The 14368-nt window shown below is 39.3% G+C and overlaps 2 gene segments (V, D, J or C); both read left to right on the top strand.

Moving 5' to 3' along the window:
* The first annotated feature begins 3866 nt into the window (after positions 1-3866).
* LOC132656618 (T cell receptor alpha variable 23/delta variable 6-like) lies at positions 3867-4460 on the top strand. The segment is given in 2 exon segments: positions 3867-3918; positions 4072-4460. Coding segments are annotated over 2 exon segments (441 nt in total).
* Positions 4461-11018: 6558 nt separating this feature from the next.
* On the top strand, positions 11019-11806 carry LOC132656368 (T cell receptor delta variable 1-like). The segment is given in 2 exon segments: positions 11019-11037; positions 11490-11806. Coding segments are annotated over 2 exon segments (336 nt in total).
* Positions 11807-14368: the final 2562 nt, after the last annotated feature.

Below are 14368 nucleotides of genomic sequence, written 5' to 3'. Positions count from 1 at the left end.
GAGCCTTTTTAAAATTCCTATCAGTTCCAAGATGATATAGATTTTGGGGTGCTCCAATTCAAAATCCTGGATCTGGGCCTGTGGTAGCAAATCTGGCAGCATACTGGCTCTACCTTATCAGCATACCCAGGGGGAGCTCTCTGTACTGCTCAGGTTAGACCACTCCATGCCACCATTGGCAGTAGGCATTGTCAGCTCTCCTGCTCTAATGCTCTCAGGAACAGTTCACCCCCCTTTTAAGCTCAGGACACTGTAGAGTGAAAACCTTCCTATTTGGCCACTGAGGGGCAGTGCTGCTTCAGAGCAGGTGAAGGCTGTGGCTCTTCCACAGACTCCTCAGAGAGCTAGAATTTAAAACTATTTAAATAAGTCAAGCATTATTGTCTATGCTGCTTAAGTTTAATTAGAGATCATGATGGAAGATATTTGTCAACACTATGTGCCCAGGATAAACAGATATAGTATAGGTAAATGGCCCATAGTGTTGAAAAATAAGAATTTGCAAGTGAACACTTTACAAGATGCACACTATCCTTCAAGGCCATGATTACCTCTTTTAATGTACATTTCTGAGTTTGTCACCTTCACTTGGTTCACTCTCCAGCTTTATTGATAAAACCTGTGTCTAAATGTATATGTCCTTTCTACTGTGAAATCTACTCACAGTTGAAGCCAGTTCAATCTTCTTCTCCACCAGGATATTCTCTGGCTGGGTTGGGAGCAGTGTCCACACCCTTTTCTTCACCATCTTGTCTAGACAGACAAGGGCCTTTGGTATGCTTCCGTTTTCAGTTCTTGAGTGCTGAGTCTATGTTGAAGATAGAAACTGTTCCTGGTGTGAAAGACACCCAAGCATTCAGCAAATACATAGCACTTCTTCTGTATCTCTTTTTAGTTTTTTTCAGCTTTCATGTCTTTGTATTCAGTCACAGTCTTTAAAACGTCAAGCAAACAATTAAGGAACACACAGTTCATTTATTAAAAACAAAACAAAAGAAAACTATTTTTTGGTGCTGTCAGAACTCCCTCACCAGTGATTGTGGGCATCTTTGTCCAGCATCTCTCTCCTGTCCTTGCCACAGACCTGTTTTCACCAAGCAGCCATCTGTGTCATTAGAAAGACTGTTCAGGCATCACAGTGCTGGTTGGTGCTACAATGTAGATATGCCAAAGAAAAGAATATATCCTTGTTTTCATTGAAGCTGTTAATGTTTTTATTAGGTACAGGTGAAAGCTCAATATATATATATATATATATATATATATATATATATATATATATATATGTGGGGGGGGGGTGGGTGTGGGTGTGGGTGTGGGTGTGTGGGTGTGTGTTTCAGAACTATTTGTGATTTGAGACACTCAGGGAATCATGGAATGTTTCTCCTACAGATAATGGATATAGTTTATGTGAGGTAGATGTGTGGCTGAAAGGATAAGAAAAAGAGAAAATAATAAAAAATATAACAAAGTAACAACTCCTCCCCTACGCATGTTTAAGAATAACATGTTTGGACAGATTTTTATTTTTTATTTTATTTTGGGGGAGAGTTTTAGGTGTTGACACAAACACCAGTCTTGTTTTGCAATTAAAATGTCCTTCAGTTTTAGATCTTTCCATTCTACCTTCTGAGAGCTGGAATTTAGGTATGTGCACCATGCCCACTTTATACCTGCTAGCAACCAATGTCAGGGTCTTGGAGGTGCAAAATCTACTGACTGAACTACATCCCTAGTTCTTTCTCTGAGACTATGGAGCATGGACAATTGTCTGCTGTTGGACTTTGATATTTTTATTTTTTAATTGGGCCTGTGATGATATATATATATATATATATATAAAACATATATAACAAAGTTCTTTCTGTGATATAACTTCCTTATATTCTTTTAACTTCTCTTGTTATAGAACAGAGGTTCTCTACTTTAGGAAATGCTTTTTCATTTATTTTAAGCTTCCACTTCTATGCCTTGTTGATATCAACAGAGAAGCTGAACTGGTTTTAATATTTGTATTTTATCTATGATATTACATGTAAGGAACTTACTCAATGTTTATGTAGACTGGCTATGAGAGTAGTCGAAATGCTGCATTCTTGACTGTGTCCTGTCTAGGATGCAGAATATTTTCTACCTTTCCTCACTGATCTGAAGACCAAAGCCTTTCCAGAGTAGATCTTTCTACTAAATTTTACTTTCTTTTTACAGGTATAGTCTTACCTACATTTAGTTAACCTGGTGTTTATTTTTATAAGAATATAATGAAATTTTAATAAATTTTTCTCTGTAAATGGACTTATGTAAGTGGACACATACAAATGATTATAAGAAATTTAAAATTTTTCTTAAGCGAATGGAGCATATATGTTCCTTGGTTCATTTACTCACAAACTTAGCTGGCAATGGGATAGTATAATTCATTGTCTGTTTTCAATGAACTTTGTTAATGTATCCAATAAACCCTAAATGATCTGGAACTGAAAAGACAGCTCAGTGATTAAGCATGCTTGATGTATTCATCCTAATCTTGCTCTCCATGCTAGGATTCTGTCTGCCTTAAGTTTTCACAGGCCTTGTGCAGACTGTCACAAAACTGCTCCTTCATAAGTTCAGCTGCCCTGCTGTATCCAGAAGACACTGTTTCCTGTAGTCATCCACCATTCTGGTCCCAACACTGATTTTTCTTCTGCAATGATCCCTTAACCTTGGGAGGAGAGCATGTGGTAGATATGTGCCATGAGGATTGACCATCCCACACTCTCTTCTCTGCACGGTGGCTGACAGTAGGCACAGGGCTAACCATTGACCAGTCCAGTGAGTTTCTAATGAGGACTGAGAGCTCTGTTCATCTATGTGGACATGATGGGAAGACATTAGGAGTTGGATTCATACTATAAGCATTCAGTAGACTACTATAGTCAGTTCTCCCATAGGGCATATGACATTATCAAAATTATCAAGACACATTAATTGTACAAATTACTGGGTTTGTTGTGAGATTTTAATGTATGCCTATGTGACAATTTCCTTGTATTCATCTTGTCGTCACTCTCTGTTGTTCTCTCCTTTCCCTTTGTCCCCGTTACACTTCCCTTACTGGTTTGTCTAACTTCTACTTTCAAATACTACTTTCTTTTTCTTTACTCCTTTTTTCTTTTGTTTTTGATAGTTCATTTGTTTTTACAAATGAGAACACATACATATTGTGTAGGTCTACAGGTCTGCTTTATTTTGCTTAACATTGTGTCCTTCAATACTATCCACTTTCCTACAGATGGCAGAAACTCATATTTCCTTGCAGCTGAATATGACTCTGTACCTTCAGGTACAATATTCTGTCCATTCATTGGTTGACAGGTGGTACCTAGGCTGTGTCTACATCTTGCCAGTCACGAATGGTGCTATAATACACATGCATGTGCAGGTGTCTCTCTCATGAAACGACCTCTTTCTCCTGGATAAATGCCCATAAGTGATATTAGTTGGATCATTGGTCTTTCTTCCTTCCTTGCTTCCTTGCTTCCTTTCTGCTTTCTGTCTTTTCTTCCTCCTTGCCTTCCTCCCACTCTCTTCTTTTTTCTATCAGAAAATCCACACTATTCTGGGTGTCTATATTAACCCACATTTCTATCAGTGTGTGATGGAAGAATTATAATGAGGAGATTTGTGATTCTCTTGACTCTATTTTTAGCAATACCAAATTTGAAATCAAAGGAGAAGTGCTTCCTCTGTGAGAAATAGCTTTAGGGAGTGTTTGTGAAGGGTGGAGCCAGCTGAAAGAACTGAGGTGCCTGTGAAGTTGGAGTCAGTGTTCTGTGGGAGAGAAAAGGCCACCTGAGTTCTCCCCAATCTTCAGTCTAGGAGGAATGGACAAGGTCCTGAAAGCATTATTTTTAGTCCTAGGCCTTCACCTAGCTGGTGAGTCATGGAGGAGAAACCACATATCTCAGGATATGTGATTGATTTGGAGGCAGGAGGGAATTGGGGCACCAGACAAGTCATTAGTCTTGAAACCATCAGCAGACAGTACATCCTCAGGAACCTAACACCATTTGCTGTTTCCCTGCACAGGGGTGAGTGGCCAGCAGAAGGAAAGACACGACCAGCAGCACGTGAGACAAAGTCTGAAATCTCTGACAGTCTGGGAAGGAGGGACCACAGTTCTGAACTGCACTTATGAAAACAGCGCATTTGACTACTTCCCATGGTACCAGCAATTCCCTGGTGAAGGCCCTGCTCTCCTGATAGCCATACGTTCAGTGTCTAATAAAAAGGAAGAAGGACGATTCACAGTCTTTTTAAGTAAGAGCGACAAACAGCTCTCCTTGCACATCGCAGACTCTCAGCCTGGAGACTCAGCCACCTACTTCTGTGCAGCAAGTGCACAGTGCTTCGCAGACACCTGCAGCCCAGACCCAAACCTGCAGCTGAGGCTCCAGCAAAGCCTGCAGCGGGGCTGAGCCTAGAGGGTATGCAGGACCAGGTGACAGGGGGCACTGTGAGTCTAAGGGTTAGACTCCCTCAGCCCAGAGACAGATCAAGATGAAGTCTCAGCATTTTCTACATTCTCTGTTTGCTCCTCAAGAACAGCTGGAATTTCAGATCCATTTCCTTAACTGGTTTAGAGGATTTGTTTTTTCATTTTTTAAAATTTATTATTGATACAGTATTATGTCTGCATGTATGCCTGCAGACCAGCAGAGGGCACCAGATCTCACTATAGATGGTTGTGAGCCACCATGTGGTCGCTGGGAATTGAACTCAGGAACTTTGCAAGGGCAGTCAGTGCTCTTATCCTCTGATCCATCTTCCCCAGTCCCTAGAGGATTCTTTTATTCCATGGTTATAGAAATAGTTCTCTGTGTGTTTGGTTTGCAGCAACTACAAATTATGAAGGCCCTGTTCCCTACACTCTTGTCAGTGAAGTTGTTCATGTGTGGTTGTTACAGCCAGTGTCAGGAGACCTTGACTTTGGCCTCTGGGATAGAAATCACATAGTCTTTCCTTCTACATTAATCTCCTTTGATAACCACGTCATTGGGAATTTATATGACCAATGAACTCTTCTACTTCCTCTTGTTTTGCCTCCTATGTCTTCATTTACCTTCAAGAAATTCAAGCATGTAAACCAGAAGGCCCTCACAAGGATACGGGTGTGTTTAAAATAGATAAATGACATCAGTGAGGAGGAAAGAATGCAAATTAGTCATATAATGAAAATACACAACTTTCACTAAAGAAATTATTTTACATGTGTATTTCATAAATGAACAAAATATAAAAATGAACATAAAGGCGTAGTCAATAGAAGCAGCTGCAGTATTTGTGGACATCAGCAAAACACAGAATTAAAGATTCTTTCACTGCCTAATACTTGGCGAGGATTGCTCACTTAATGCTATATAAAAGCCAAAAAGATTTCCAATCAAGAAAAATTTAAATTCATTTTTATGCCACATTGTTAATGGCTTTGGAAGCCATAACATCTTTGGGATCCTAGACAGGAGTAATTTTTGAGGTTTGGTAGGCTAACCTGAGCAACATAGTAAAACTCTGTCTCAGAAAACCAAAACCAACAAAAACAACATGGAAGATATTATACTTAAACATCTAAAGCCTACAAGTTCTTTTTCTTGTCTACAGTGAATAGTTTTTCATTATGAAAACAGAACAGTCACATAGGAAAATAAAGTCAATTGGCTCTTAGCAGTAGGAGATATATCTCATAATACCGATATGTGAACTCCTCCTGGTTTTCAAGGTCTTCTATCCCTGTCAAGTTTTAAACTTGAGTCAAAACAAAACAAAACAAAACAAACAAAGAAACCCCAGAATTTCTATCTGATTGAAATAGGCTTCATTGAATACAACAACCTAGAATGGAAGTAAGCAAAGAGTGAAAGCATATTTGAGGATGTGCAACATAGAATTTGGAAACTCTGTGTACCTCAAGACACACCCTGAGCATCCTAGAGAATAAAAGGCTGGAAATAACTTCAAGAGTACTGAGGGAAGGTGAGGGAAAGTTGACTTAGAATAACCCAGTCATCACCACTTGGGTGTCTTCATACAGTTATCAAGCAAATTCTGCTTTTAAAGATTGAACTTTGACATAAATTTCGTCATCAGATGCATTTTCAGCATACAGTCAAGGAAAGTCTTCATTCCTTCAGGGTCTGAAGGCAAAAATGTTTATATTGGGCATTGCTCACATATCCACAGATTTGTGAATGAAAGATCATTTAGAAAGGAGTTTTGTTTTCACGAAAACTGTAACAACTGCAGAATAGCATCAAAAGTGGGCATGCTTCCGTGCCATTGAATGACATTGCTAAACATCTGGTCACAGAGGCTCCTCACTCTCTTTCTTCTCCTTCTCAGACTCCTGAAGATTACCACAGAGTTGTGTCATCACAATAATCCTTTGTTGGGGTCAATGGCTCTCCAGGACCCAAACAGAGACTTCAGACTCTCTAGTCTGTTTTGATTTCATTTGCCTGAGCTGCTGCTTTATGGATGTTGAAGTCCCAGTGGTCTGGGGTGAGGATTCATGGTTTGTCTCTGAAAAGAGGACAGGATTGATGTGAAATATGTGTCATATTTCATCATCAATCAAACCAGGGTCAGGACAGTTGGAAGTTGAGTGAATACAAGCAATACATTAAGGATTCTTGCTGTCTTGCCGTTCTTTCATACTGTCCACCAATTTCATGTTCTTTCTCTTCATCTCACTTTCAAAAAACAAAAACAAAACACCCCAGACAAAAAAAAACTAAATACCCACAAAACAAAACCAAAAGTTCAATTAAATTAAAAAATGCCAAAACCAAGCAAAACTCATGGAGCAGGAGTTAGAGAAGAGGAAAATTCTGATTAAAAAATATTGTATCAACAAAAGCATTAATTTAACAGGTAGCAATTGCTATCTCTTTAGAAAGGGGAAATTTCTTTTCTTCAATATAGAGACACTGAGTTTACCGACCATGACATGACTAAGGTAATGCCATCCTGTCCAGACTCCATTTTGTTTCTGCTTAGACATTTCTCAGTCACATCTGCCTTGGCAACACAACCTGACCTTGGTCCAGACATATTGACCAAAGTAAACAATATTTATACAAGCTAAACATGAATTAAAATAGTTGAAGAAGGCAAAAGTTAAGGTTAAATGTCATATTGTGCTGGAAATAACTACTATGTACTGTCAAAACAATTATTAAAAAGTTCCTATGACAATAAAAAAACTAAAGACTGAATGTTGGCTTGTCCTGAGAAAGCCACTCAGGCCTTATCACAGATTGATTTATTGACTTTGATATTTTTAATTTATTGCTTTTATTTGGTTAAAATAGAATTACATCATTTTTTACATATTACGTTAAATTCCTCAAACCCCTTCTATGTCCTCTATCTCTAGTCTCTGCCATGTTCTTCAATAATAACTGCAAATCCATGGGCGCTTTTTCTATGATTACTGTTGTTTAACACAGATGCACACACATACACACACACACACACAATTATGTACAGACATTCTTCTGAGTCTGTTTAGAGCTGGTTCTGTGCACATGATTTCAGTGCTGACCACTTGTTATTGTATCATTAATCAGGGCTCTTCCCTGGAAAGGACCATTTCTGGCTCTCAGCAGTACTTAGTTGTCTGTAGTTCCTTGTGTAGGTACAGGGCACCACGTCATTTCTTCTTTTTTTTTTTTTTTAAAGATTTTATTTATTTACACATACATATGCATGCATACATACAGTATTCTGTCTGCATACGTGCCTGCAGGCTAGAAGAGGGCACCAGATCATATTATAGATGGTTATGAGCCACTATGTGGTTGCTGGAAATTGAACTCAGGACCTTTGGAAGAACAGCCAATGCTCTTAACCTCTCAGCCACCTCTCCAGCCCCATGTCATTTCTGTAGTGAAAATTTTCCTTAAAACACACAAAAACATTAAAGGAATATGTTTTTGTTTTTGTCAGGTGTGCAAATATGTGACTGAGTCATAGCAGGTGACTATGATTTGCCTCATGCTCTAACAGAGTTGTGGTTCTTCCAGCCGCAAATAGTTTCTGTGAGTGTGTCAAGTTTGGAATTCTGGGAACTTTTCAGAGGATCTTTAAATGCTAGAGGCCCAAGTAGCAGATCTGCTGTTGTTGGGTGCTTGTTGGTTGGATGCTGTTTGTCAAGTAGTTGTATACAAAGAATCAAGAAGTTAGGTATCCTGATGGAGTAGATAAATTTTACCCAAGGAAACTTGACATCCCTAATAAGCAAGAAGTAGTCTACTGATAACTTTGCTCACTTTCACCATTATTAGTTTTTCTCTAAAGAAATGAAGAACATGGGGTGGTGAAGAGTAAAGGAGAGAAAAAGAAACCCCAAATGTAGCAACGTGCAGGTACAATTTTTCTTGGCTAGTGGTATCATCATTGTTCAGTACTTGCTGTGCAGACATACTTTTGTGGTGTCAAGGCTATTGCTCCCCCATCATTTCTAGCAGAACTTCTTGAGGCACACTTCCTGGTCTTCTTGTTCTTATACTTTCTTGGTGCCCTGTTTTCTTCAATGTTTTTTGGGCCTTTGTTGTAGGAGTCTTGTTGTAGATGTATTTGTTTGGGGTGGTGAAAGTTCCATAATCAGTTGTTTTTTTTTTTTTTTTAACCAGTTGTTATTTTCTGTGATGGTCTTCCTCTGCTGACAAGAAAACCTTTCTTGAGAGGCATGAGAGGTAATCTTCCAGGTCTTGGTCCAAAGTATAGGGCTTCCCTCAACTGAGACTTGCTTTTGATCTCTGAGAGGAAACCTAGCAGAACAGCAATAGTCAGCATTCTTCTAAGAGCCTCTTGGATTTCCTTGATCAACATATTGAAAAGAGGTTTCCCATGCCTGGCACTTGGTTTCCTGTTAGATGATCCTTCTTTTGAGGGGATATTGCCAGCCCAAGTGGAATAACTTCATTAAAATATATATGAAATATAATTCCAGGTAAACATGAAGTAATAAATATCCTTAAGGGTATTTCAACCATCCTCAGTGGCATTTAACTTCTCTCTGTCTTCTTCTGTGTTGACCTCCCTCCCAACTTTCAAATTAAGCCCAACATCATCCCCATTTTCCTCAATGCCTGATCTCTTCTTGTGGTTCTTTAAATCTAAGCATCATTCTTTAAAATATTTTATTTTATTAATTGCTTTGTGTGTGTGTGTGTGTGTGTGGGTGTGTGTGTGTGTGTGTGTGGTGGGTGGAAGCACACAGGTCTGTGTGAGTATACACAACCTTGTATACATACATGGGTGGACACATCTGTGTGCATGTAAAGGCCAAAAGTTGGTGTCCATGCACTCAAAGGTGGAGTTTCAGGCTTTTCAGAAAACATAACTTATTAAATGTGTCCTGGGACATGAACTTCAGTATTTATCATTAGCAACAAGTGCTTTGAATCGTTGAGTTATCTGTTCACCAACCTTAACTTTTATCTTCACTGGGAAGCATTGTCTACCAAATAAATCACAGGAAAGACAAAGCAGTATTTAGAATGAGACCAATTGTCCACCTCAGCACTTAAACCCAGGAAAAACCCAGTGTACTACAAAGCCACGTCTCAGAGGCTGTGGCTATGCAGCTTGCAGGGCGTCCACTCACTCTCTGGAGATCTAGAGCAGGAGCACAGCCTTGCCACCCTGTGCTGCCCAGGCTGCTGTGGCTCCCATGATCTCCTGCTTAGCCACAGAGAAAGTCCAGGGCATGGGCTCTCAGCACTAAGCAGTGAAATGGGCAGAGAATATGAATCTGATATCAGAAACTTGTCCCTGAAGTACATGTTGATCTGCTATTTTTTCTTATAGAAAGAACTGGAGCTCTTTCAGAGACCTTGTTTGTATTTTCTCCTCTGATTGCCTGTAGGGTAATTTCCTCCATTGGAATAATGAGAGCAGGTCAAGGATTAAGAGATATATTCTAAATGGTGATATAGCTGTACACACAAAAACATTCAACAACAAACCCATGTGTAACATGACTCTAATGCTTACAGGTTATATGTATCTTGAACATATAATATGCTCAAGTCACAGGGAGACCTGCCATGCTTATCATGAAACTGGTTTCTAAATTAAAGTACAGAAAGTTTACAAGTGAGATGGAATATGACAGTAAAATGTTACAAAAATTTCTAGGACATGTAACAAGGAGAGTTCTCTGTGTGGCGAAAACAGAACACATCCTGTGAGTACAACTTGATGGTAAACTTTTACAAGAGAGTCAGTTTTTTTAGCAGTGGGTTTAAAAATTATTGTAACTTCCCAACCAACTGTGTGTGAATGTGTGTGTGTGTATGTGTGTGTGTGTGTTTGTGTGTGTGTGAACCAGTGGTCATCAATGGTTATCTCTCTCATTTTTTGTCACATTTATTTATTTATTTATTTTTGTGGGAACTCTTACTTAAACTGAAGCTCATCAATGACTAACTAGTGAGACCCCAAGATGCTCATGTCTATGCTTCTCAGAGCCCTGACTGAAGGAGCATCCATAGCTTCTGGATTCTTACATGGGTCCTGGAGATCCACACAAAGGGACTCATGATGTACAGTTGTCAACAGACACACTGAACATCTTCTTATCCCCTGAAGACTATTATTTTATTCCTGTTACAATTTGCCAGGGCATAAGCAAATGGGGATCTTCTGGAATGCTGATGGGACAGAATTTGGATAGACTGTGGCACTGAGCAAAGGAGGAAGACTCTTTCAGATACCAGTGTTTCAAAGGGAAATTCATGGGTCCAAGGGGACTTAATCATTTTTTTTATTAAGCTTAAATAGACAATTAGACAATGGATGGAGAGAGGATAACATAAGATAATTGTCTACAAGTGAACTACATATCACACACGGCTCATTATGAATTTTACTTTGGTTCCCAAAATCATCTCCCTGAATAACACCCATGTGTGCAAAGCTACTTCCCCCTCAGCAGGGATGGATTTTCTCAAACTCCCTATCAGACAAGGATGCAAGTAGATGCCTGTGGTAAGCTACACTTTTCTCTTTGTACATGGAGGTTGTAACCTATGATTACACAAAACCACATTTCCTGCTTGAGGCAATGTCAGAAACACAGGAGGTACAAGTGCTCACTGGGAGGCTCTCAGGCACTGAACACTGAGCTGAGTCAGAGCTGACACACTCATCCAGAGGGACCTGCAACACATGCCTCCCTGCAGCCTGCTCTGTGTTTTGGTGGCCTTGACCTTCTCTGGTATGTACGTTTCACATATAGCTGAGGATATTTTGTAGGAAGTATTGTCCCATGCAAATGGCCATTTACATTGACATGAGAGGGAAAATGGATTGGAGAAAAGTGAGCAGAAATGTCTTCAGTTAAGTTTGTCTTTGGATTTTTAAGGGGCCCTTTTCTTACACTGCTTTGTGTACACTATCATAGGATAGGCTTTTTATTCTTTCCTCTGGTTGTTCTGCAGGATTCAATGTGGCCCAGAAAGTCACTCAGGTCCAGTCAACTACAAGCAGTCACTATGGAGAAGAAGTCACTCTGGACTGTTCATATGAGACAAGTCAGAACTTATACCGTCTTTTTTGGTATAAGCAGCTTGTTACTGGAGAGATGATTTTCCTTATTAGGCAACTTTCTTCTTCTACTCAGAATGAGAGGAATGGCCGCTATTCTGTCACCATGAAGAAATCAGCCAAGTCCTTCAGCCTTGTCATTTCAGCCTCACAGCTAGAAGACTCGGGGACATATTTCTGTGCACTCTGGGAGGTGACCCACAGTGTTTGAAGTGACAGCACAAGCTGAACAAAAACTGGAGCTCCTTAAGCATTGCTCATCGCAGGAGCCCAGCTGAGAAGCACACCTGCACATGCTGAACAGGAAGTCTCACTGTGGATGCTTCCTCTGTGGTCTGCATCAGTAGTGTGTTTCTAAGTAAAACCTCATCCCAGGCAATTCAGAGACAGTTATGATGAGTGGTTTTCTTTTAATACTTTGTCTTGAAATTATTTAGTTAAAAATAGATCAGAGAATATGTGTAACATTTTCTACAGTTGGGAATATTGCATCACAACAATTTAAAGTGTTAGTTTCTCTTGATATTGGCAACAGCACACACCTGAGAGGAGTTGTCTGGAAGAGCAAAGAGCATAATTTTCTTGTGAAGTTACACTCAGAGAAGCAGAGTCATCATGAATAAAGTGGTCAGAGACAGATCATAAGGACTTCATCCATGAAATACTGGAAGTTCCTGGGTTATCCTCACAAATCTTTGTCTCTGTATCTGGTACTGAGCCTGAGGTACTGAAGGTCAGCTAGAGCAGCAATTGGGAAGGACAGTTGCATGAGGGCAGCACATGGGTGTACTGAGACTTGTGAAAATACAGTGAGACCCAGAAGATAATTGATGTCTAGAAGGATGACCCTCCACATCTCCTCAATCTCTCTAGTTTTGGGGAAATTCAGAAGAAGAGATCACATTTGCCAACACAATACAAACAGACTTGACCCAAGACAAACAAAAGTTATAGAAGTGAGGAGTAGAATGTTAATGGTAAATGGATCTGGAACCTCATTGACATTATATGTGCTTGGAGCCTGAATTTGTAGTGCTATAATATAAATTAAACAATATATAATATTAAAAAATCACCTATGCTTTAAGTCTTCTAATGTTGCTTCTTCCATGTTCACCCCAAAACAGAATGACATGGGGAAAGAAAATCTGAGAAATGTGTTTCTGAATGTGTATTTAAAGATTGTTTATATCATGAGTGTAAACTGTTTTGCCAGCATGTACAAGTGTGTACTGTGTGCATGTCTGGTTTTCATGGAGACTGGAAGGGGCATTAGATTCCCTGACATTGGAGTTATTGAAGAGAATGAGTTACTATAGAATGCCAGGAACTGAATCTGATTCTTCTGCAAAAGCAGCAAGTGATACTAAGTACTGTGTCTAAGTTCCAGCCCCCATTTCAAAGAAATCTCTTCGACTCACCAAATAGAAGTCACAGAATAACTGTCTGGGTTAACAAACAATGCCAACTATTTGTGTCTCCAGGAAGCCGCTCTCATAAAGAAGAACATTTAAAACTGGTAGTTAAAGGTTAGAGATCAACATGCCCAATAAATGAAAGCTGTAAACATGACACAGCAAGTCTCATATCTAAAAGAGGACATTTCTGACCACAGCCAGACAGAAAGATGAAGAGAACAACTACATAGCAATAGAGAGTAGACCCTGGAAATGTTAATGCATGGCACCATGGCGCTCTCAGTTCAACAAAATAGACACTATATTACATGAAATGTCACATGGACCCCTAATCAGTAAGGATCTGAGACTGCATTGCCTCACTGTGATTTTAACAAACCCTCCTACATAAAAAACCCAGCAAAAGAATCTTCAAAGTTACTAAGGACTTCTGCAAGTTCACCTCTCTGATTTTGGAAGAATTCCAGGCAGACAGGCGTGGCAAGGCTTGGGAAGTACTTAGAGAACTCACTAAATCCCAAAAAACAAAATCTGTTAACAAATGTAAAATTCAAATTCTCTATTCTGAGAAACAAAAGCCTGGTTCTTCATTAGAAGAAAAGTCAGCAGGGGAAACAAATTTTAAGGAAAAGTAAATACATATCACTAACATCCAATGAACTTCTTTGCAATTGTCTTTCTTAAAGGTTACTCAGTTGGATTCAATGGCATCTACCTGCTGTCTATGCACGTGAGACAGAGGATTGTCAGTTTGAATTCACTCAACATAACAGCTACATTCTGCCTAAAAAAAAAAAAAAAAAAAAAAAAAAAAAACAAAATTTCTACAGTGGGAAGTTCACTGGCACACTAAAATATATTTTTGCAATAAAGAAAAAGCCCAAATGAACCTCATCTAGAAGAAAGGAAAGGTTTTACTGAGAAAAAGATGGTTGACTTACTTTTAGTTACTGTTAACCTATATGAAAGACTACATATTTCACAATCTAACTCAGACCTGATAACCTTGTATGACGTCTCTTACTTTTCTCAGTTTTGGTGTTCAGGATTGAGACGCAACTTTTCTAACTCAATAGCATCTTTCTTTAATATCAGCCAGAATGTAGCACAAGAGCAGTGCCTAAAGTGTAGGGGTTTTTCTTCTGCTTTGTTTTTTGTTTCTTTGTTTTTGATGAGGAGCAGTAGCTTGGAGCAGGGTGGCTGGATGCTTCAGTTATGGTGAGATTACTGGTTGCATCCCACCTAAGCGAATGAGAAAAGGATGCCAAGCCTAAATACACATTGCCCAAGGAGCAACAGATTAAAAAGAAATCATTAACTCAGCTGTTAACAGTGCTGAGTGTCTCAGCAAGGCT

This window comes from Meriones unguiculatus, chromosome 9 (genome assembly GCF_030254825.1).
Source record: "Meriones unguiculatus strain TT.TT164.6M chromosome 9, Bangor_MerUng_6.1, whole genome shotgun sequence".
Lineage (NCBI taxonomy): Eukaryota > Metazoa > Chordata > Mammalia > Rodentia > Muridae > Meriones > Meriones unguiculatus.
This window is presented reverse-complemented; position numbering and strand designations above follow the sequence as displayed.